The sequence below is a fragment of the Carcharodon carcharias genome, chromosome 32 (genome assembly GCF_017639515.1).
Source record: "Carcharodon carcharias isolate sCarCar2 chromosome 32, sCarCar2.pri, whole genome shotgun sequence".
Lineage (NCBI taxonomy): Eukaryota > Metazoa > Chordata > Chondrichthyes > Lamniformes > Lamnidae > Carcharodon > Carcharodon carcharias.
The window spans coordinates 21857043-21881498 of NC_054498.1; the positions used below are offsets into that span (position 1 = coordinate 21857043).

Sequence of the window (24456 nt, forward strand, 5' to 3'; positions counted from 1 at the left end):
ATGAACTCCTCCATCATGGAGACCTTGGCATGCATTCCCTCAAATATCTCCGCCAGATTCTCCCGCACACCCTGCTGGACTGCCAGCATCTGCTGCTTCAGGGACAACTCCAGAGGCACATCAGCCACTGACTGAGCATGTTCCTGGTCCCAGCATTCCTCCAAGTGCTGGTGCCCTGGGCACTCTGTCTCCGCCTGTACCGCAAGTAAGTGTGAAGTGCACTCACCACTGTGTACCAAGATACTAGCCGAAAATCTTATCCCCACCGAGGTGCTGGTATCTGCGCTGGTGCCTGCCTGGCTGAGAGGGTGTTATGCTGGTGTGTTATATTTTCTGTGCACTCAGGGGTCAGCAGCAGTCCCTCTGCCTCCTGAGTCCGGGCGTGATCTGGTGAGGCTGAAAGGAAGAACAAGGACAAGGACATTTGATTAGTTGAAGTTGTTACGCTGTTAATGTGCATGCCTGGCATCCAGATCAGGATGCATTCCTCCTTCCATTATCAATGGGCAACCCACGGTGGAGGCTGAAATCAATATACAGTCAACAGTGGAATATTTGCACTGACAGACATTGTGACCTCAGCACACAGCACTCTTACCTCCCAGTGGCACCCCAACCTCACCACAGCCGGTTGACCTGGGCACATGGCACCTCTCCAGCTCCAGTGCCACCTGCTCGTATCTGGTCATAAGATAGGGCTGCCCTCCACCAGTCCGCAGCTGCCCTGCATTATTGTGCGGTGTCTTCTCCTGAAAGGGGAGCACTGATTAGTCCACCCTGTACCTGCATTGCCATTGCAGCCTTACCACCCTCACCTGAGGGAAACCTTGCAGGGCTCATCCGATTCATGACCCAGGGGCCACCATACACTCATTTCAAGCAGCCAGGGCTGACCCCCTTGCCCAGATGCTGCCTCCATCACATTTGCCACACTCACTCTTAAGACCTTCCAAACCCACAAATACTACCACCTAGAAGGACAAGGGCAGCAGGTAGATGGGAACACTGCCACCTGGAAGTTCCCCTCCAAGCCGCTCAGCATCCTGACTTTGAAATGTTTCGGCGCTCCACCACTGTCGCTAGGTCAAAATCCTGGATCTCGCCTCCAAAGAGCACTGTGGGTATTCCTGCACCACATGCAGTGGATCCAGAAGACAGCTCAGCACCACCCCCTCAGGGGCAACTAGGGATGGGCAATAAATGTTGGCCCACCCAGCAAAGGCCACATCCCATGAATGAATGAATAAAAAAAACAAAATTCGAAGTTTGAGGGGTGGGGGGGGTTCCAGGGGGCCGCCCAACCTAACTGCTGTGCTAAGTGACCCATGCCAACACGGTCAACACAGTACTCACCCTTCCCAATTGCAAGAGGTCATTAAACCAACTTGTGGCACTGCACCCAGGTGCATCTCACCACATCATAGGAGCTGACCCGTTCTGCCACCTCCTCCCAGGCACGTATTGCTATGTGTGGGTGTGTGTGTGTGTGGGGGGGGGGGGCTCCTTCTCTCGCCCCTTCGGACCAGGATCTTGCGGCTTGGCGCCACCTCCTCGAGGAGTGCAGCAAGGCACTCATCCAAAAACCTCGGGGCTGACTGCCCCACCGACCTGCCCTCCCGCCTGACCTGCTCTCCAAGGACACTATCCGACATCCCCCGTCCGACATCAGTGGCAGCCTTCGGATAGCAGCCTGCACCGTTTTTGAACAGACTGCCGGGTTGCCATTGGACCCGGTGGTCATTGGCCTCCCAACGCCACCCACCCCTTCCCTCTGATCTCGGGAGCCCCAATTTACGCTGGGCGGGCCTTAATCAGCCTGTTCACGTAAAATGGTGGTGTGGAGCCAATGGGTGGCAATCAGCTCCGCGCCCACTCCCACCCAGCCCAGCCCAGCCGCCATTGGAAAAATCCTAGCCTGTGTATCTTTGAAAAGCCCAGGATCCCAAATGCTTATTTATTAATCTGTCCTGTCACCTTCAAAAGGTTGGTGCACAAACACCCCCAGGTGTCTCTTCTCATCCTTCCTACCAAAATGCATCACCTCACACTTTTCTATGTTGAATTTTATCTGCCATATACCCACCCATTCCACCATCTTATCCATGTCCTCGAAATCTATTACTATCTGTCTCAGTTTACTACACTTCCAAAACTGTGCCCTTTACGCCCAAACCCAATTAAAGTACATCAAAAACAGTAGCAGTTCTGGTACTGAACTCTAGCGAACACCACTATATACCTCTTTCCAGTCTTGGAAAAAAAAACAGCACCTTGTCTCCTATCACTTAGCCAATTTTGTATTCATGTTGCTACTCACCCTTTTATCCCATGGGCCTCAACTTTGCTAACAACCTTAATATGCAGGACTTCAACAAACACCTTTGGAAAGTCCACGTACACAGTATCTGGAGTGCCCTCATCCTATCACTGTTGCCTCATCAAAATATAAGTTAGTCAAACATGATTTGCCCCAGAAAATCGACACATTTTCTTTAGTCAATGCTTGTCCCAATGGCTATTTATTTTTTCCCCAACCACCATCGACATTAAACTGACTTGATCTGTAATTTCCAGGGTTATTATCCCTCTCCCTTTTTTTGAACAAGGGTGTAACACTTAGAAACAGGAGTGATGTCAAATGATTGCAAGAAGAATTGGAAGACTGTGGCCAGTGGCTCTATTATTTCTATCCTTGCTTCCCTCAGCAACTCAGGATGGGCCCCCTCTGGGCCTGGAGACAACATAACATTAAATTCTACCAGCAGTTCTCGTACCTCCTTTTCTATTTTTAATCTATTCCAGTGTTCCGACAAGCTCCTCATTTACAATAACTTTGTCACGTCTTCTTCCTTGGTAAACACTGATGCAAAGTACTGATTGACTATGTTATGCCCAGTAAAGGCATACCCTAGTCATCACTTTAAACATCAATTGTGCTCATAAGAAAGCTTCTGAAACTCATATTTTTTAAAAATGAACATTAACCATGTGGCTAAGATACCTGCCAAGGATCAGGTGACTTCTGCAAACTGACTCATCATGTTTCTGGAAAGTTCCTAGTTGAATCAGCCCAAGTGCGGGACTCCTCCTTGAGTGGACACCCCTGTGAAATTCACGCCTGCCATTGTTTGTAGTTCACTCCAAACTCAGAATCAATGGACTTCTAGACTCCATGCCTCCAAGTTTGCAATTCAACGAAGGAGAACTGCAGAAAACTCTCTGGAAGTGGGCTTGAAGAGCCATCACTTATCTCTATTGTATAGCAATGGCCTTCAGCTTTAAACCATTCTGGGTGGACAACAGCAGCCAATCATAAGACCGAAACTGGCTTCTGATACCAAAGCTCAGACCCGGAAAGATGTGGGCAATCTGCAGAAAACACTGCAAGAAACAGCAGCTGCAAGAGAAGGCCTTTGGGAACCTGGAGGCTGTAAAAATCTTAAACATTCTTCTAGCCAGGTTCCTAAATCCAAGTCCAGCTTTAAAAAAATTGGACTTCCTGATATAAAAAACACAAGTGTCTAGCTTTGTGACCTGCTGAACATTCATCTCTCCGAGGGAACCCTGCAATAAACAGCTACTAATCTAAACTACAATTCAAGAGTGGAGAAGACTCCTTTCTTTACCAGATCTGCAACAACTGCTCTCCTATAACCAGTCAGATACCGTGAACTGTGAACTAGTCTTTGTTTACAAATTGCAAAAGCACTCTATTCTCTCTAACTATAGTTTTTGAGCGAAAGCGAGCATACGCACTGAGCGATTAACAGAGTTCAGAATTTCAGAGTGAATGCACGAATAAACAATCATTTTTATTTATATCCACAAAAACTTGCTGCTGTTTTGTAAATTGACAATGTACTCTGGTGGGGGGGGGCTAAGAAACACCCACATCTTCCTCTCCAAAAACCACTCTGATTATAGATGGGAAAGGTACAAGGGTTTCAGTTCACTGCCAACCCTGTCCCTAATAAGTTCTCGGCCATGCTTTCTACCTCCACCTACAAATCTCCGTTTTTGTCCCTAATTGGCTCCATCAGTCCTTTAACAACTGTTAATAAGCCTACAGAATACTTTAGCATTCTCTTTTATGTTAGCCATCAATCTGTTCTTGTACATTACTTTATCTTTCTTATTGAACCTAATTCTCCATTATATTGTCAAACTGAAATCTGGCACATGCCTCCCTTTTCTGTTATATTCTTCAACTCTATCAACAAAGCTCAGGCTTTGGTTGCCCTCCTTTCCCCCTTGTGGAACATACCTAGATTGTACCCAAACCTTCCCCGGTTCCTATGAAAGAAGGTAGAACTCACAATAACAATGTCACAGGTAAGCCAAGAAAGTTGGCCTCACTGATGGAATAAAGAGATGCATCACAGCACTACATAGGCATGAGTATAAATGGAACTCAATGACGACTAGTGTGCGCACAATGGCTTTCCTGTATTCTACAAATGTGAAATAATATCGCATGTTATATTTTGGATCAAGTATATAAAACGTAATTTCAGTTACCTAGAGAGTAACTTAATATGTGCCTATTGTCTAATGTCTCTTTTGTTGTAATTTGGCTATAATGCTATAAAAAGAGATGCATTCTCAGATTACAGTACAAACAACTTTCATGTTCAGAAAAATATGTTAATACACAAGAAAAACAAGTTTCTCTATTATATTTTATCACTGAAAATTAACTTATATTCTTTCTTACCTGGAAAATTTTGGGTGCACTGACTAATGAGGCCAGGGCAGAGGAAAGAGTGGCTGAAAAGATTCCCGCAGTAATGAGGGGTCCAAAACCAGAAACCATGCTCATAACCTACAAAATAAGGAAATAATGCCTCACTGCTCTTCCATTCCTGGTATCATAGTTTAAGTAAATACTTACAAAAATATTTGTTTAATTTCAGAAACAAAAAGGTTTTCTTTATTCCACTTACATTAACATTTGGTTCCTTTACCAGTTCATTTAATTGATGTTAAACATGGCAAAGTGATTAAAATTTTTGCATTATGCAATACCAAATCCCAACTGCAAACTTTTTGATCACTTCTGTAGCCAAGAAAAAAAAAAAGTAGCCGTTTGGTAGTACAGAACAGTATTGCTAAAAATAGAGACATGCTGTCAAAGCTTTTCATCTTGCACTCTTCACTCCCCCAGGGGCATTCCTCAGGGTAGTGTCCTAGGCCCTGCCATCTTCAGCTGTTTCATCAATTACTTTCCTTCCATCATAAGGATGTTCGCTGATGACTGCACAATGTTCAGCACCATTTGTGACTCCTCGGATACTGAAGCAGTCCAAACGCAGCAAGACCTGGACAATATCCAGGCCTGGGCTGACAAGTGGCAAGTAACATTCATGCCACACAAATGCCAGGCAATGACCATCTCCAACAAGAGAGAATCTACCCACAGCCCCTCCACATTCAATGGCATTACCATCACTGAATCCCCCAGTTAACATCCTGGGGGCGGGGGGTTACCATCGACCAGAAACTGAACTGGACTAGCTATATAAATGCTGTGGCTACAAGAGCATGTCAGAGTCTAGGAATCCTGCAGCGAGTAACTAATCTCCCGACTCCCCAAAGCCTGTCCCACCATCTGCAAGACACAAGTCAGGAATGTGATGGAATACTCTCCACTTGCCTGGATTAAGTACAGCTCCAATATCACTCAAGAAACTTGACACCACCCAGGACAAAGCAGCCTGCTTGATTGGCACCCCTTTCATAAACATTCACTCCCTCCACCATCGACACACAGTAGCAGCAGTGTGTACCATCTAAAAGATGCACTGCAGGAATTCACCAAGGCTCCTTAGGCAGCACCTTCCAAGCCCATACCACTACCATCTAGAAGGACAGCAGATACATGGGAACACCACCACTTGGAAATTGCCCTCCAAGCCACTCACCATCCTAAATTGGAAATAAAACGCCATTCGCTGGGTCAAAATCCTGAAACTCCCTCCCTAACTGCACTGTGGGCGTACACAAGAATGGCAAAAAGACACCCCTGGGACCTCCACACAGCACTCAGACTATATGGCCCTTCAAAATGCCCTTTATCTGTGACCCCATCAGCTTCAGCCTCTGATCACAGAGGGTGCAGCCACACCAGAGCAGAAGACCCAAAGTAAGCTGGGACTCACCAGGCCTTGAGGACACACACCAAAGTCATCAAAGTGAACAGGGCAAAGTGGTCAGCAGCCTCCACCCCTGCTTTGGATGTCAGGGTGGCACCAAAACAATGGCAGGCAAAGAAAAATTATGTTCTGATTTCACACATGGTCTCATGGGTGAACTCTCATTGTTCAATGTTGATACACTTTTGTTACTAGTCTACACTTGCACTTTAATGAGGTCTGAAGTGGTTTCATTGTGATTCTTAGTCGTTAAGCCTATGTGCCCCCCCAACCCCGCTTTTCAGGAGGATACCCCAGGCTGGGTCCATATTCTCTGGAATCATACATGCACAGGGAGGCTATGATCTTTGCCAGAATCCTTGCAAACTATGCGCAAGAAGTCTTCCATGCATGCTGATCCTTTGCCCTTCACGCATTCATCAGTTCAAATGCCTTTGCATTGTAAGGACTACATGCTGGGGCTCCCCTTCAGATGCAGTCAACTAGACTGCAGCTCCACCCATGTGATGAGCCAACTCCTATCCAGCATCTTGATTTCTCTACCTCAAGGTTCTAAGCAGCCATGCGGAGAGTACACTTCGAGACAATCGAACAGCTTTTACCCTCCCCCAACTATTGACCCTCCTGGTGTCACCCTGAAGCACCCCCGACCCCACCACCATTACCCTCCATCCTATAAAGGTTAACGTGTATGTGCCCTCCCTTCCTGAGGCACCCACCCCAGTTACTGTGGAAATGCCTCATCTGCCCTCAAACAACCCTCGCCACCCCTTCACCCAAAATTGCCAAACCATCACTCTCCCATCCTACCAGATTCCACTGCCTCCTTTAACTGTCACCACCCCTCTATATCACTAATTCCCTCGGTTTGCACCCCAGGACTCAGCAATCAACACCACAGACTCCTCCCTCTGAACCCTTCCCTCCCTCACTCTTCTCATTTCACCTGCATGTCCCCCCCCTTGCATTAAGCACCCCTCAGTCCACCACAGCCCCTCCCACACTCACCATACCCATTCCAAGACCCTTCCACAGCAACTCTGTTTCCCCTAACACCCTAAACCTCACCCAACCTGCTCTGGGCCTCCACACCCACCCCACCTCCCAGTCTTTTGCATTACCCCTCACTCACTAAACAATACAGACAGTCACGTATCTCATGCAGCTGACTGTGCTCCATGATCCAAATCCTGGATGCTCCAGCCACTCAAGGGTCTACCTAATCTATGCTCCACCCATCCTCTGCTCTACCTGGGTCTACCATGTGGGACTTCTTACAGGTTCTGCAAGCTGCCAGAGGCCTCCAATCAGGTATGCCCTGACATGTGCACACCTTGTTCCAGGCATACTCCGGACCAGTATGAAAACCGGCCACGGCCGGGGTGGGGTTTCCAGTCAGTGGTTCACTTGAATCCTGACAATGGTGTGTGGAAGGGCTTCCTAATGGCCTCAAGCAGGAATGACGATCCACCAGTATCCGCCACGACAGTTGGGACCGCAAGTTCCTGCTGTCGGAACTGTAAAATTCCATTCCCATGGGATTGTCCACCTCCCGCTTGCCACGACACCCTCCAGTGACATGGGGCAGACTATTCCACCTTATAATTCAGAAGTACTTCATTGGTTGTAAAGTGTTTTGAGATGTCCAGTGGTCATGAAAAGCACTATACATATGCAAGTTTTTCTTTTCTCTTTATAGCAACAGAAATACATGCATCTATATACACATCTTATGTCACTGATATGTCACATGTAATTCATTATACTTGGGATGCAGTCCTACACAGGCAAACATGGCAACCACTCTGCACCTGTAACATCGCCTTAAAAACAAAACTGAAATGAATGCCCAGTTATTCCGCTTTTGTTTGGTTGTGAAGATAGGAATGCTAGCCTTAATGCCTAGAAAGCACCCTACTCTTCTTCAAATGATACTGTGGTATCTTTAGTGTCCATATCAATACATGTTAAAGTGATCAAAATGAACCAAACCTCAGGTCTGCATAAAATAATCCAAGTAAAGAACAAGCCCAGGATAAAGGGCAGGTTTTAAGCTTAAATTAATAAAACAGGAACGGAGGACTCCAGTGACTATTCCCATCCAGAGAGGCCTGACTTACAGATCCAAGTCATTCCCTCCAAAAAAGGTGGCTGTTGCTGCTCAAATCCAAATTCCTAAACCAGAAAAAATTCCAAGTAAACGGTGTCAATCTGAAATTTAGACTGACCACCTCTAATTGATTCCACTGGAAAGGAAATTTGGGCTGTTTTCTGTAATAGATAGCAGACTTGCAATGCCATGTCTATACTCCAGAGATAAAGTTGAAAATTGCTATTACCTCGGTTCAATTGACCAAATAAGTATTACCTGGAAGTTATTCATTAAACCAAAATTGCAGGTCTGTGTATTGCAGACAGAGAAATCATATCCCAGCATACAGGCTGCCGAACCATTACAGCTTGTCGAAGAACTGATAGTATCATTGATACTTCCAGTAGCATCACGTACAATGGTAGCACCTGCAAGGAAAGCAAATAGATCTCACTAAAATAAATGTCTAGCTTAATTCTCAAATAAAGAGAGTTTAACTATCAGAGGTTATAGCTCAAGAGACTTTCAGCTTATAAACTTTTTTTTTTATTTGTTAATGGGATACAGGCATTCCTGGTTAGGCTAGTATTTATTGCCCATCCCTAAATGCCCCTGAGAAGGTAGTAGCGTGCTGCTTTCTGCAGCCTTTTATACAGTGCTTTCATGGCCACAGGATAATTGTGCAGGTTCTTTTCAGAAGTACTTTTAAACTGTAGTCATTGTTGTTGTGTAGTCAAATATAGCAGTTTATTTGCACACAGCAAAGGGTCGCATTAAACAATGAGATAAATGACCAGATTATTTATCCTTCAGTCAAGACCACCAGACTAAATGTTGGCCACAACAGCAGAAAAAACATTTTTAAAATAGTTCACAAAATGGTGGTAAAGTTATTAAAATATATTTAAAAAGCAACATAAATAAGTGATTAATATAATTAAGTGATTATTTAAAACACATTAAGGATGGTAGGACAGGTGAAGTATCAAGGCTGCAGCATCTAGGAGCACATGGATAAATCTGTGATCTGCAGTGAGTGTTTGCGGCTTGAGGAACTTTGGCTCGGAGTCACTGAGCTGGAGGGTGAACTGCAGACTCTGCAGCACATCAGGGAGGGGGAAAGTTACCTGGATGTTTTGTACCAGGAAGCAGTCACACCACTTAGAATAGATAGGGTCTTCTGATTTGGTCAATGGTCAGGGACAGGAGGATGTGGCTGCAAGTGAGGCAGGTAAGGGGACCCAGAGGCAGGAGTGCGAGTCTCTGCAATTGTCCAACAGGTTTGAGGTTCACCCAGCTTATATGGATGAGAGCAGAGGCTGCAGGGTGGATGAGCAAACTGGCCATGGCACCATGATACAGGAAGCCATTCGAGTACAGGGAGCAAAAAGGAACATTTAGTAGGGGACAGCATAGTGAAGGAGATTGACACTGTTCTCTACAGCAATGAGCGAGAGTCTAGACAGTGATGTTGCCTACCCAGTGCCAGGGGTCAGGACATCTGCTCAGGGTTGAAGAACTTGCAGTGAGAGGGGGAGGATCCAGTTGTCGTGGTCCTTGTAGGTACCAATGACATAGGTGGAGAGGTAGCATTGTTAATCAAGGATGGCATTTGCGCAATGGTTAGAGATCACCTTGGCTCAGGGATCAGGATGTAGAATTGGTTTGGGTGGAGATGAGGAATAGTAGGGAGAAAGAAGCATTAGGGGGAATGGTCTACAGGCCCCCTAACAGTAATCACAACGTAGGACAAAAATATTGGGTGCTTGTGATAAAGGGACAGTAATAATCATAGCTGACTTTAATCTACTTATAAACTGGAGAAATCAGATTGGCAGTCATTGCTTTGATGAGGAGTTTCAGAGAATGCTTTTGAGATAGTTTCTTAGGGCAGCAGGTTCTGGAACCAACCAGAGAGCAGATTATATTAGACTTGGTATTGAGACAGGATTAATTTATGACCTCAAGGTAAAGGCAGCCCTAGATAGCAGTGACCACAATATGGTTAAATTTTACATCCAGATTGAAAGGGAGAAGAGTGGGTCTAAGATTAGTATTTTAAAGTTAAATAGGGGCAATTGTGTGGGCATGAAAGCTGAGCTAGCTTGAAGCGAACTGGGATATGAGGCTGGGGGATAGTCAATAGAGAAGCAGTGGCAGACATTCCAGGGGATATTTCAGAAAACTCAGAATAAGTATATTCCGACTATAAAGAAAAATTCTAAAAGGACAACCTACCATCCATGGTTATCTAAAGTAGTAAGGGAAAGCATCAAACTTGAGGAAAAAGCACACAAACTGCGCAAAGATGAGTGGAAAGTCAGATGATTGGTCAGAATATAAAGAAGGGCAGAGAATGACAAAGGTTAATCAAGAGAAAGAAATTTGAGTATGAGGGGAAGCTAGCTATAAATGTAAAAACGGAAAGCAAGAGTTTCTATAGGCATTCAAACAGGAAAAGAGTAGGTAAGTGAGTGTTGCTCCTCTAGAGAGTGAGAATAGGGAGTTAATAAGGCAATGGCAGATGAAATGAACAAATTATATTTTCCTTCTATCTTCACTATAGATGATACAAAAAGCATTCCAGTAATAGTTGTAAATCAGGAGGTGGCAGGAAAAGAGGAACTTGATGACATTACAAATCACTAAGGAAGAGGTACTGAGCAAACTGACTGAGATGTGGGCTGACAAGTCTCTGGGTCCAGATGGACTTCATCCCAGGGTCTTAAAAAGAGGTGGCTAATGAGGTGGATGTGTTGGTGTTAATTTTCCAAAAATTCCCTAGATTCTGGAAAGGTTCAATCAGACTGGAAAGTAGCAAATACAACCCCTCTAATCAAGAAGGGTGGGAGGCAAAAAACAAAATATGGGCCAGTTAGTTTGATGTCTGTCATGAGGAAAGTATTAGAGTCAATCATTAAAGAGGTTATAGATGGGCAATTAGAAAAATTCAAGGTTACTGGCAAGAGTCAGCCTTTCTCATAAAAGAGAAATCATATTTAACCAATTTATTTGAGAGTTCTTTGAAGGAGTAACATATGTGCAGTGGATACAGAGGAGCCTTTGGACATACTGTACTTGAATTTCCAGAAAGCATTCGATAAGGTGCCACAAAGTTATTTCAGAAAATAAACGCTCAGGACATAGGGGGTAACATCATCCTGGACAGAAGATTGGCTGGCTGGCAGAAAACAGTATACATAAATGGGTCTTTGTCTGATTGACAGGATGTGAGAAGTGGAGTCCTGTAGGGGTCTGTGCTGGGGACTCAACTTTTTACAATTTACATCAATGACTTAGACAAGTGGAGCAAAGGCATGAGAGCTAAATTTGCAGGCAACACAAAGATAAGCAGGAAAGTATGTTATGAAGAAGACATAGGAGTTTTCAGACAGATGTAGATAATTTAAGTGAGTGGGCAAAAATCTGGCAGACGGAGTATAGCATGGGAAAATGTGAAGCTGTTCACTTTGGCAGGTAGAATAAAAAAGCAGAGTATTACTTAAACAGAGAACGACTGCAGAATTCTGAGGTGGAAGGGGATCTAGGTGTTCTAATGCATGAGTCACAAAAAGTTAGTATGCAGGTACATCATGTAATCAAGGCAGCTAACGGAATGCTATCATTTATTATGAGAGGTACGGAACATAAAAGTGAGGGTGTTATGCAGGGCATTGGGGAGATCGCATCTTGAATACTGTGTGCAGTTTTAGTTTTCTTATCTAAGGAAGGCTGTAAATGTGTTGGAGGTAGTTCAGAGGAGGTTTATTAGATTGATAACTGGAATGAACAGATTGTCTTGTGAGGACAGGTTGGACAGGCTGGGCTTGTTTCCACTGGAGTTGAGAAGATTGAGGGGTGACCTGAAAGAAGTATACAAGATCCTGAATGGTCTTGACAAAGTGGACATGGAAAGGATAATTCCTCCTGTGGTTGAGTCCAGAACTAGGGGACACTAATTTAAAATTAGGGGTCACGTTTATAGGACAGATGAGGAGAAGTTGTTGTGCCACTTTGGAATTCTCTGTGGGCTGAATCACTGAATATTTTAAAGGCAGAAGTAGATGGTTCCCCTTGCCTAGCAAGAATCTAAAGGTTATTGGGGGTAGATGGGATTGTATAACTGGAAACAAACAGAGCAGCCATGATCTTATTGAATGGTGAAGCAGACTCAAAGGCCCAATGGCCCACTTCAGCTCCTATTTCACAAGTTCGTATGTTCTTCTAATAAAACCATGGTTGGAACATCTCATCCAAAAGATGGCATTTGCCTATGCAGAACTCCCTTAAGTCTGCAGTTGAGGCTGCAGCTGAGTGTGCACTTAGTGATGCTTGGTACCTCTATCGTCCGATTCAGAGGCAAGATTAATATCATTGAATGAAGACTGCCATTGTTAATAAAACACAATTAATAAAACAATAATCACATACCCATACTAGGTTTATAATTAAGCCATATCCTCACTAGCCAGTAACCAAAATATTTAAGTGCACCCAAAAAAACTAAATATGTCAGCATGTTAACAAGTTGCAATCAAAAAATTAAAAAAGTTTATCCATGCATGCAATGTTTGGAGAAATGACAATATTCATGCACAAGGAAGATACGTGTACTAAACTAATTTAACTCTGCTTTAAGTCTAGTGTAAGAATTTTTTGCCTTTGAATCAATAGATGAATAAAAGAAATAGTATGTTGGGTGCAGTATCAGAATCATGAAGTATAGGTTGTCTGGTTGCATCTTCCTGATCCTGGGTGTCTGTTCGGCAAAACTTAACACCCACCATGGTCATTATACATAATGATGATTCTTCCCCGAAGCGCAGTGGAGACAGGGTCATTAAATATTTTTAAGACTGAGTTTGGTAGATTCTTGACTGACAAGGGAGTTGAAGATAATAAAGGGTAGGCAAGGAAAGTAGAGTTAAGGCCACAATCAGATCAATGATCTCATCAAATGGCAGAGCAAATGTGAGAGGCCAAATGGCCTACTCCAGATTCTAATTCGTACGTTAAATAGTGATCCAGATGACAGGTATAAATTATTCATGCTTCTTTGTTGTGGTCCAACTTTGTCTTAATCTTCTGATTGCATTATTCCAAGATATATATTGTTCTTTGTTAGTAGAATTCTATAACATATTCATCATATGCAACAACTTGGCTGCAACATCCAAAGTAATGAAAGTCATTTGAAATCTTCTGTTATGGTCACAATTTACACAAATGCCAAAATTTGCAGACTATAGATTATTCAATGATTAAATAGTTACACATAATTTGCTACAGATTCCCAATAATAGTGAACAGAAAAGAATTAAAACCTAAAATTAAAACTCCATAGGAAGCAGCTCTAGTGCAGTACTAAATATATTTGGTTGCATCGACCAATGTAAGGGGGCAGAACAGTATAATTTAAGAATGACAGATCTAAGAAAACAGTTAATTCTTTAAGCAGTAGTGCTAGTTCTTTGTACTGTAAATTACTATGTGCTGTATAGTATATGCCAACACCATTTATTCTGTAAACCAGTTAGAAGCATAGAAAAATTACAGCACAGGAGGCGGCCATTTGGCCCATCTTGTCCATGCCAACCCGAGGACACCCAGGTGCACTTTCTAATCCCACCTTCCTGCACCCGGCCCATAGCCCTGCAGCTATCAACACTTAAGGTGCAGTTCCAGGTACTTTTTTTTAAAAAAAGAGTTTACAGTTTCTGCCTCTACCACCAACATGGGCAGCAAATTCCTCTGCGTAAAAAAGTTCTTCATGTCCCTCCTATACCTTCTGCCACTTATCTTGAATCTATGTCCCCTGGTTCTAGAATTCTCCATCAAAGGAAACAATTTTATCCTGTCCACTATCTATTCTCCTCAATTTTGTACACCTCAATCAAGTCACCTCTCAACCTTCTTTGTTCTAAGGAAAATAACCCCAACCTATTCAATCTCTCCTCATAGATACACTTTTCTAACCCTGGCAACATTCTTGTAAACTTCCTCTGCACTCTCTCCAGGGCTATTACGTCCTTACTGTAATGTGGTGACCAGGACTGCATACAATACTCCAGTTGTGGCCTCACCAATGTTTTATACAATTCCAACACTATAACCTTACTTTCATATTCTATACCTCTACCAATGAAGGAGAGCATTCCATATGCCTTCTTTACAACCTTGTCTACTTGAACTGCTGACTTCTGGGACCTGTGTACTTGTACACCAAAATCTCTCACTTCATTTACCCCTCTTAGTATAATCCCATTTATTTTGCAATTCCTGTAACTGTTTGACCTCCCTAAATGTATGACCTCACACTTCTCTATGTTAAAATCCATCTGCCACTTCACCACCCACTCCACCAACTCACCTATATCATTTTGGAGAAAATGGCTATCCTCTACACTATCCACTACTCAGCCAATCTTTGTATCATCCGCAAATTTCCCAATCGTGCCCCCCACGTTCACATCCAAATTGTTAATATATAACACAAACAGCAAGAGTCCCAACACCGAGCCCTGTAGAACACCACTTGAGACAACCTTCCATTCACAAGGGCATCCATCGACCATTACCCTTTGTTTCTTGTTACAAAGCCAACCTTTTATCCAGTTTGCCACATTACCCTGAATCCCATGGGCTTTTACTTTCCTGATCAATCTGCCATGTGGGATCTTGTCAAATGCCTTGCTAAAATCCATGTGCACAACGTCCACTGCACTACCTAGTTAATTGTAAATAAATGAAACCATAGTTAAATATTGCAAATCTAAAATAACAAAAATTGCTGGAAACACTCGGCAGGCTGGACAGTATCTGTGGAGAGAGAAAGAGTTAATATTTCAGGCTTATGCCTTTCACCAGTTCTGGCCCCAGCAGTCCCTGGTTGAGGTCTTCTGCCTGGCTGGCAAAGGAGTTTTTTTTTAAAAAAAAGAGATTCTGTCTTTTAATTCAGATGGACTTTTGCATTCCAGTGTTCCTCTCTAACGATGCACCTCCACACCTTCCCGACAAACTTGGGGCCAATAACTTCTCTATACTTTTTGGCAATTTAAGGGTTAACATATCTCTCTCAATTTATTTATCTCAGAGTATGGCTCAATTTGTGAAAATAAATGCTTGTGCTTTAGTATTTTTATATTGTATGCACAAAGATCAAGGGCATGAACCTTCCACTTTTATACTTACCAGCCTGTGATTACTGCTCATTCCGCGTAACCCGTGCTGACAAACACAAAAGTGGAAAATCTGAGCCATGATGTCTATTCATTTGTCTACAATCTCTTGTGATCGTTTCAGTCCTTAAACAAATCATTATTCAAGAACAAGTTATATACCTTACCTATACAGATGGCAACACCTATATAAGTCAAAGTTGTTATGAAAATTGCCAACAATGTTCCTCTAGGGATGGCTGTTTGTGGATCCTGAAAAGTAAAGTTTTGAGTCACAAACCTTTTCATTATAAATTAAATTGGTTAACATAAAGCTTAATCTAAAACGTATTCAATAAGAACATACCTTTAGATCACCCGAGATGTTGGCACCAGCGAGAATGCCAGTAGCAGCTGGGAAAAAGATGGCAAAGACAGAGAAGAAACTTTCTCCATCCCTGAAAGACGGTCCAAAATTCTCTGCGAATAAGTTAGCTGCATAGGTTGAAAATAATAAGGTACTGCTAAATTTAGCACTCAAATTTAACTGGACTGCAAGCTTTAATCCCTCCCAAACTTGTTCTATAAGAAAACACAGAACTTGCCTTGGTAGTTAAAGAAACCTTTACTTCTTTTATCAAAGGTACTTGGAATGACAGTTCCAATAAAAAAGTTAACAATACCGATAAGAAGAATTATCAGAAGAAAAACTTGAGCCTGTTAAAAGACAAAAAGTAGCTGTTTAATTTGCATTAATGCATCACACTTACTATCAAAGTAAATAACTGAAAAAATATCATTTGGGTTTTGTCTAATAAAACAAGACACTTTGTTAAAGTAACTCTTACTTCAGCTGCACTAAATATGTATAAAATGCAGCTAAAACCTTACCTTTGATTCCCACTCCATGCCAGCTACAGTTATACCAAGAAGTGCTACTACTGTAATGCAACCTATTATTCGTATATCACTGACTGGATCCACCATAAGTGCATTATTTTCCTGAAAAAGGATGACAAATTATTGCCAAAAATATAATGAAGTTCAAAGACAGGATTTTACGAAAAGTTAATTACAAACTTAGTTCAATATAAATTAAAGATGACACAGCTATATACGTTGTAACAAACCGATATTATGGATTACCTTCAATATGTCCACTACAGTTTCTGCAAACCCAACGACATACATGGCCACAGCTACAGCATTGGCAAAGGAAAAGATTAAACCAATAGATCCACCAAATTCTGGCCCTAGACTTCTGGATATGAGATAGTAGGCACCACCTGTTTCGGTCAGAAGATAGTTAATTCTAAATAAAAATTAAAATCACATGCCAACATAAGGTTATGCCCAAATTATTATAAGTAAGGGAGGGGCTCCTCGAAGTTATAACAATACATGTTTAACTCAGCTAAGATTCAAGAAATGATCATTTAACTTTCTAGAGAATTGGACATTGAAATTGCTTTTTCATTAATTTCAGCTTTGAAAATAATCCAATAATATTTTTCATTTGTTCAATTATACAAATTAAATTTTAGGCTTTTTGGTGAACTTTAACAAAAATGTAGTTGCAACAAGAATTTTCAAATATACATTTGGTTTTATAGACGCTAAATATTTGATCTAAAAGTAAATTAAGTACCAAGCTACTGCAAAATTTACTCACAGAATCTCTGCTTGGTCTAAAAATGCACAGACCAGAGTATGGTGAAAAGCTAGGAACAATGGAGGACTTGAGAGATTTAGAGACACGTGCACAGATCACTATTTAGAGGCCAGAATATAAAGGAGAGGAAGTTTTACTACAGCTATACAAAGGCCTAGTTAGACCATCGCTGAATTTAGTGGAGATGCAGCTTCTACTGGCAGACAGAATTTGATGGGATTCTCAAGTGGGTGGGAGGGAGACGACTGATTGCAATCACACAGCAGCTGGCCAATTAGGGAAAGTGACAAAGGGGATCGGTCCAATTATGTGGCCGAGGCAGGCCCTTTAGCGGATCTCACCAATAATGTTGCTTCTGGCGCCTCCAGGCGCTCCCCTGCCCAGTTGCTCCATTCATACATTCAATATTGTGATCTCCATTAAAAAGTGAAAGAGGGCAAGTTAAACTGACTAGGGCAGTATTAATCTGGTTCCATACCAAGGTTCTGCAAGATTACTCAATAAAATAATGATAGGTGATTATATTCTAAAATTCCAAGTTCTGCTGCTCTTGGTATCATATTTCATACAACCCAGGTTCCAATGCCAAAGAGACCATGTTGCACAGTTAAGTTGGAAGAAAATGTCACTGGCTGCTGGCACGTTGTGAACTGCACCCCTCAGACTGTTCCATTGCCAACTCGTTCCATCCTGCTGTGGAAGGCAGCTGTGAAATAGCTGACCTTGTACCACCCCACTTCAACACCACTAGCTTTTAGTTGTTAGGGATCTGACAGCCCATGATCCCTGCTTACCACTCACTTAATAGCCAAAGGTATGTTTAATCCCATTCACCAGCATACAAATTACCTGTAACAGCCTTCTTAATTATCTGAATTGACTTCCCGTGCACTGATGTCAGTTCACCATCTTACTGCCTTCCGGCTGGCCATTTAATTCAGCTATCATTTCCTGCCCGATTCTAAAGCCCTTCCTGCCATGAAACCCGCTTTGGCATATTGCTCTAAATTCCGCCCCATATCTGGAGTACCATGTATAACTCTGGACATCAAACCTTAGAAAAGATATATTGGCGTTGGAGGCAGTGCAGCGCAGATTCACCAGAATGTTACTAGAGTTCTAGTATTAATTTAAGACAGGAGAATACACAAACTAGGTTTTTACATCCTGGAATATGTGAGAGTGAGAGTGTGAGAGACAGACAGACAGAGTGAATGGTGATGTCCCTTGAGCGAGCAGTGAGAAAGATACCAGTGGATGGGCTTGTGAGTGAGAGAATTTAGAATGATGAGATCATTCTTACCCTGGCAGCACAGATGAGATCATTCACCCCCTCTCTGCACTGGATGGTGAACCTCTTCTGTGCAGTGTTGGCACTGACCACCTCTGCCACCACCTCCCAAGCCAAAGTGGTGACACTGATGGGCCTCCGGCAGCCAGAGCGGGGGGCAGAGGACATTGCAGCAGACTCCGATGGTGTCCAGAAGGCATCCCAGGGATGCATCACTGAATTGTGGGGCTGCATACTTCTTGGCTTTTGGGGCCATGTCTTCACTGGTGCCCTCCTGGGCTGGAAGCAGAGGTGCACGTGGCTGAATTTTAAATATGGCACCCAGCAGGAGGAAGCAGCGAGGTGACAGCATGGCCAGCAAATCGGTGGCTACTCACCCAAGCAGCAGCATATTTCCCAGAAATGCATGATTAATGAGGGGATTGGGACGATATGACACGTTAACCCACCTCTGCGGTCAGTGGGTAAAACATCCTTTTCTCCCACCCACTACTGCACTTAGTGCAAATAGGGGACAATTCTGCCCATTGAATCCAATATGACTCTTCTTCAGAACTACGTTTTATTCCAGAGAGTACATTGATCTCCAATAACTTAAATCCTGGGCACAAGTTGGCTGCCATTCAGGTTTAGGGCCCCAAGTATGTACAGGAGTATTGCAGGAGTTTGTTCAACTATGACTAAGGTACTGGAATACAGGGATAAGCAGCCAAGAGGCAGATATGCCTCTCCAGGTTCCAATATAGAATCATAGATCACAGAAAGAAGCCATTTTGCCCACATACTTGTCAGCTCTTTCAATGAGCTATCTAATTACTCCCATTCTTCTGCTCATTCCCAACAGCCAGAAAAATTCTCCTTTTCAAATGTATGTTTGAGTCCCTTTTGAAAGCTATTACATTTGCTGTATTCTAAATTATTCCTCATTTCCCCCAAACTTTTTCTGATCTCGTCTGCTAAAACTGCTGTCTCCCAGGATGATCCTGGACTGCAAAGATAAACCCCAGCATCTTTCCTGTACTGCAAACAGTCTCCTTAAACCCCTCTCCCCTGTCCAGATTTTATGGATTTCATTGTCAGTAAGATTGTGACCACCTAATTCAGCTGCTTCTGCTGCATCTCTCCCTGCCACTAACCCACCTGGCCAAACTTCTAATGTTTCCCCTGCCCCAGCCCTGAACTCAGTATCTTGCTCTAGTTTCTCTCCTCTATGTTCTCTAAGCTCATCTTGTCCGTGAGACCCATCTTCTGCTCCCTCAATCCTATGCCCTAAACTGCTAACCACTCAACCTTCCCTCCTGGTCCCATATTAACTAACATTGTTAATGGGGTTCTCTCCAAGTGTTGCCCTTCATTCCTTTAAAAGGTCATCACATCTCTCTAAAAATTGCTCTCAACCCCACCATCCTTGCAAACTATTGTCCCATCTCCAACCTCTTTCCTCTCCAAAAACCCTGAATGAATTGTCACTTTCCAAACTCATTCCCATTTTTCCCAGGACCCCATATTTGAATCCCTCCAATCAGCTTTCCACCTCTGTTAAGTACTATGGCAAAGTCACAAATGACATGCTACTGTGACTGCAGTTTAGGTGGAATTTCTCTCCTTGTCCTTCTCAACCTGTCTACATCTTTTGACACTATGGACCACACCATCCTCTTCCAATACCTCTCCAATGTCACGCAGCTGGGTGCGACTGCTCTCACCTCTTATCTATCCAATCACAGCAAGAGAATCACTTGCAGTGGCATCTCTTCCTGATCCTGCACCATTACCCTCTAGAGTCCCAAGGATCAATCCAATTCATGGCCCCCTCCTATTTCTTATCTACATGCTGCCCCTCGGCAACATCATTCAAAAGCAAAGCATCAGTTTTCAGCTGACAACACCACACAGCTAGCCAAGCTGTTCCAGTACAGTTCCAAAACTGTCATCTACCCAGCAATATGGAAAATTGCCCAGGTATGTCCTGTACACAAAAAGCAGGACAAATCTAACATGTCCAATTAACACCCCAGTCTACTATCAATCATCAGTAAAATGATAGAAGGGGTCATCAACATTGTTATCAAGTGGCACTTGCTTAGCAATAACCTGCTCACTGACGCCAAGTTTGTGTTCGGACAGAGCCACTCAGCTCCCGACCTCGTTACAGCCTTGGTTCAAACATGGAAGAAAAGAAAAGAGCTGAACTCCAGAGGTGATGGAGTGACTGCCCTTGACATCAAGGCAGCATTTGACCAACTGTGGCATCAAGCAGCCCTAGCAAAACTGGAATCAATGGGAATCAGGGGAAAACTCTCCCCTGGTTGGAGTGATGCTTAGCACAAAGGATGCTTGTGGTTGTTGGAGCTCAATCATCTCAGCTCCAGGACGTTACTGCAGGAGTTCCTCAGGGTAGTGTCCTCGGCCCAACCATCTTCAGCTGCTTCATCAATGATCTTCCTTCTATCATAAGGTTCGCTGATGATTGCACGATATTAAGCACCATTCATAACTCCTCAGATTCTGAAGCAGTCCATGTCCAAATGCAGCAAGATCTGGGCTGGCAAGTGGCAAATGACATGTGCACCACACAAGTGCCATGCAATGGCCATCTCCAACAAAAAAGAATCTAACCATTGTCCCTTGACATTCAATGGCATTACCATCACTGAATCCCCCATTAACATCCTGGGGGTTACCACTGACCAGAAACTGAACTGGACTAGCCATATAAATACTGTGGCTACAAGAGCAGGCCAGAGGCTAGGAATTCTGCAGCAAGTAACTCACCTTCTGACTCCCCAAAGCCAGTCCACCACCTACAGGCACAAGTCAGAGGTGCGATGGAATACTCTCCACTTGCCTAGATGACTGCAGCTCCAACAACATTCAAGAAGCCTGACACCATCCAAGACAAAGCAGCCCGCTTGATTGGCACCACATCCACAAAAATTCACTCCCTCTACCACCAACGCACAATGCATCATCGACAAGATGCATTGCAGGAATTCGCCAAGCCTCCTTAGACAGCACTTTCCAAACCCACGACTGTTACCATCTAGAAGGACAAGGGCAGCAGACAGATGGAAGCACCATAGCCTGCAAGTTCTCCAAGCCACACCATCTTGGCCTGGAAACAGTGTTCCTTCACTGTCGCTGGGTCAAAATCCTGGAACTCCCTCCCTAACAGTACTGTGAGTGCACTTACACCACATGGACTGGCAGCAGCAGCTCACCACCACCTTCAAGGGAAATTAGGGACAGGAAATCAATGCTGGCCTAGCTAGGGGTGCCCACATCCCATGAACGAATAATTAAAAAAAACACCCAGCTCTACCTCACTCCCACCTCTCAATTCCTCCACTGTTGCCAAATAGCAGACTGCCTATCCAACATATATTACTGGATGAGTAGAAGTTTTTTCCAATTAAATATTGGGAAGACTGAAGGCATTGGAGCAGTCATCGTAAATGCTGTTCCCTAGCTACTGACTCCATCTCTCTCCCTAGAACAGTCTGAGGTTAAGCTGATAGGTTTGCAACCTGTTTGTCTAACTTGACCCCAACATGAGTTTCCAACCACATATTTGCACCAACTCTAAGACCACCTACTTTCACCTCTGTGATATCACCTAACTTTGACCCTGTCTCAGCTCATCTGCTGCCAAAACCCTCATTCATGCTTTTGTTACTTCTAGACTTTACTTTCCAATACACTCCAGGCCGGTCTCCCACATTCTACCCTCTGTAAACTTGAGGTCATGCAAAACTCGGCTACCTCCATCTTAACTCACACCGCTTCCCATTCCCCTATCACCCTTGTGCTCGCTGACCTACACTGACTTCCTGTCAAGAAATAGCTTGATTTTAAAATTCTCATTGTTGTTTTCAATTCCGTTGCCTCACCCGCTTAATCCCCTCTAGCCTCACAACACTCCAAGTTATCTGTGTTTCTGATTCAGGCTTCTTGAGCATCTCAGATTTTAAATGGGAGTGGTGACTTCAGTTGCTTAGGCCTTAAACTCCAGAATTTCTTCCCTATGCCTCTCTACCTCACTTTCCTCCTTTAAGGCGCATCATAAAACCTTCCTCTTTGACCAAGATTTCAGTCCTCTGATCTTTGTGCTGTGGAGTCATATTTTATTTTAAAACACTCCTGTGATGCACCTTGGGATATTTCATTACATTAAAGGCAGCAGTGTGTACCATATACAAGATGCCCTGTGGCAACTCACCAAGGCTCCTTCAACAGCACCTTCCAAACCCAAGGGATAGAAATAAGGATTAGGAAAGGAAATAGTATTAAAAGCAAAAAACTACAGATGCTGGAAATCCAAAACAAAAACAAAAATACCTGGAAAAACTCAGCAGGTCTGAATTCCTTCACCCCACCCCACCCCCACTAGGGCTATCTGTACCTTGCTTGTCTGCTTTGTACCCTTAATTAGCACATTCCTTAGATAATATCACCACCTTCAACACCTCTTTGTCCTTTTGTCTGTGACATATTTTGGTTATCTCCACCTATCACTGGCTCTCGATCCAGCTCTACTTGTCCGTTTCCCAACACCCACCCCCCCACCAAAAAAAAGTTTATATTTCACCTCTCTTCTATTTTTCCTTAGTTCTGTTGAAGGATCATTTGGACTCGAAACGTTAACTGTGTTCCTCTCCACAGATGCTGCCTGACCTGCTGAGTTTTTCCAGGTATTTTTGTTTTTGTAAGGGAATAGTATTGTTCTGCACGTATATGACACACTACCAAACAATGGCAATGATATAGAGGGAAAGAAATGCAGACAGTGCAGAAATATGATACAATAAAATATCAGGCGACTTCAACTACCTCAAGATAGAAAAGAACAAAAATTAGTTTAGTCAGAATTTTTCAGAATATATTCAGGTCCGCTTCCTGAAGCTCGGGCATCACATTTCACAATATACCCACCTAGTAGCACTCATTTAGTGCCTTAGGAGAAGCAAACAAAAAAATGTTTAAAAAGCTACAGTGTGGGATAAAAATACAAAAAGGGATCTAGAAAAATCATCCAAGTAGGGTTCAAAACAGAAGTGATCCTTTAGCAGGGACACAATCGCTAAAATGAAAACAGAAGTGCTGGAAAAACTCTCAGCAGATCTGCCAGTATGGGTGGAAAGAGGAACATGGCTAAAGTTTTGAATCCACTATGACTCTTCTTTGGAGTATTCTCTGACTTCTTTTTACCTTGTAATGGGGCACTGGGGAAAGAGTACTTTAGTCTTAGAGAATCCTCCTCCTCAAACTCCCAAATTTAAATTTATTAGGGCAAGAGAAAAATGTACCGATAGTGGCTTGTAGTTTACGTGGCAATTCTTGATCTCAATTTTGAGTTTGTAGATACAATACTGTAGTCCATTTGTACAACTAAAATGATGCCAATGAGTAGTTTATTCTGTTAGTTAAAATAGCATTTAACATACTTACAAATGTTAAAATCCTACAACATTTTGTTTTGTTGCAACACTTGGAACAAACATTTTATCTGCATTCAGGTACCCCTAAAATTTATCAATTAATTTAATGAAGGAAAAAGAACCATGTTTTACCTTCTTTTTGTGCAACACAAATTGCAGTTGACAAGTTGAAAAGTATATTTTAGAATAAGTTTCTTTAAAATCTGGGTAAATTATATTTTCTATTTTTTTTTAAATTGGTGGCAATGTGAAGGTTTCACACACCACATTAGCTATGACACATGCTATTTTCCCTTTAAAAAAATCTTCATTTGACACTAAATTTCTGAACATTGCAAGAATTGTTTTTTACATTACCTCCTCGAACAACTCCATTGGTACAAATGGCTGACATAGAGATACCTGTTACAACAGTTACCACCGTACTCAGGCAAATGATGATGACTCCAAGACCTGTAAAGAATTCCAGATGTATTTTAAGTATGTTTTTCCATATGTAATATCAATGCAGCAATTCAACCCTTTAGTTAGTATAGATACCTAGAACCTGAAAAGTACCAAAATTTAAAAGGAATCTGCTGCTCCCGAGCTTGAACAGAATACCTGAAAAGTACCAAAAGCGACAAAGGAATCTTTTCTGCTCACGTCCTTGAA

At 42.9% G+C, this 24456-nt stretch overlaps 1 protein-coding gene across 2 annotated transcripts in view; it reads right to left on the bottom strand.

The window, feature by feature from the left end:
• slc12a1 (solute carrier family 12 member 1) overlaps positions 1-24456 on the bottom strand; it is a 126114-nt gene that overhangs the window by 85862 nt on the left and 15796 nt on the right. The window contains exons 2-9 of one of the 2 annotated variants that reach the window (XM_041178415.1): positions 24160-24255; positions 16548-16687; positions 16293-16403; positions 16007-16118; positions 15769-15896; positions 15590-15674; positions 8521-8672; positions 4715-4822 (exon numbers count right to left, since the gene is read on the bottom strand). In XM_041178415.1, the coding sequence (XP_041034349.1) occupies positions 4715-4822; positions 8521-8672; positions 15590-15674; positions 15769-15896; positions 16007-16118; positions 16293-16403; positions 16548-16687; positions 24160-24255 (932 nt within the window). The remainder of the gene's footprint in view (positions 1-4714; positions 4823-8520; positions 8673-15589; positions 15675-15768; positions 15897-16006; positions 16119-16292; positions 16404-16547; positions 16688-24159; positions 24256-24456) is intronic. The other variant, XM_041178414.1, reaches the window with a different exon arrangement.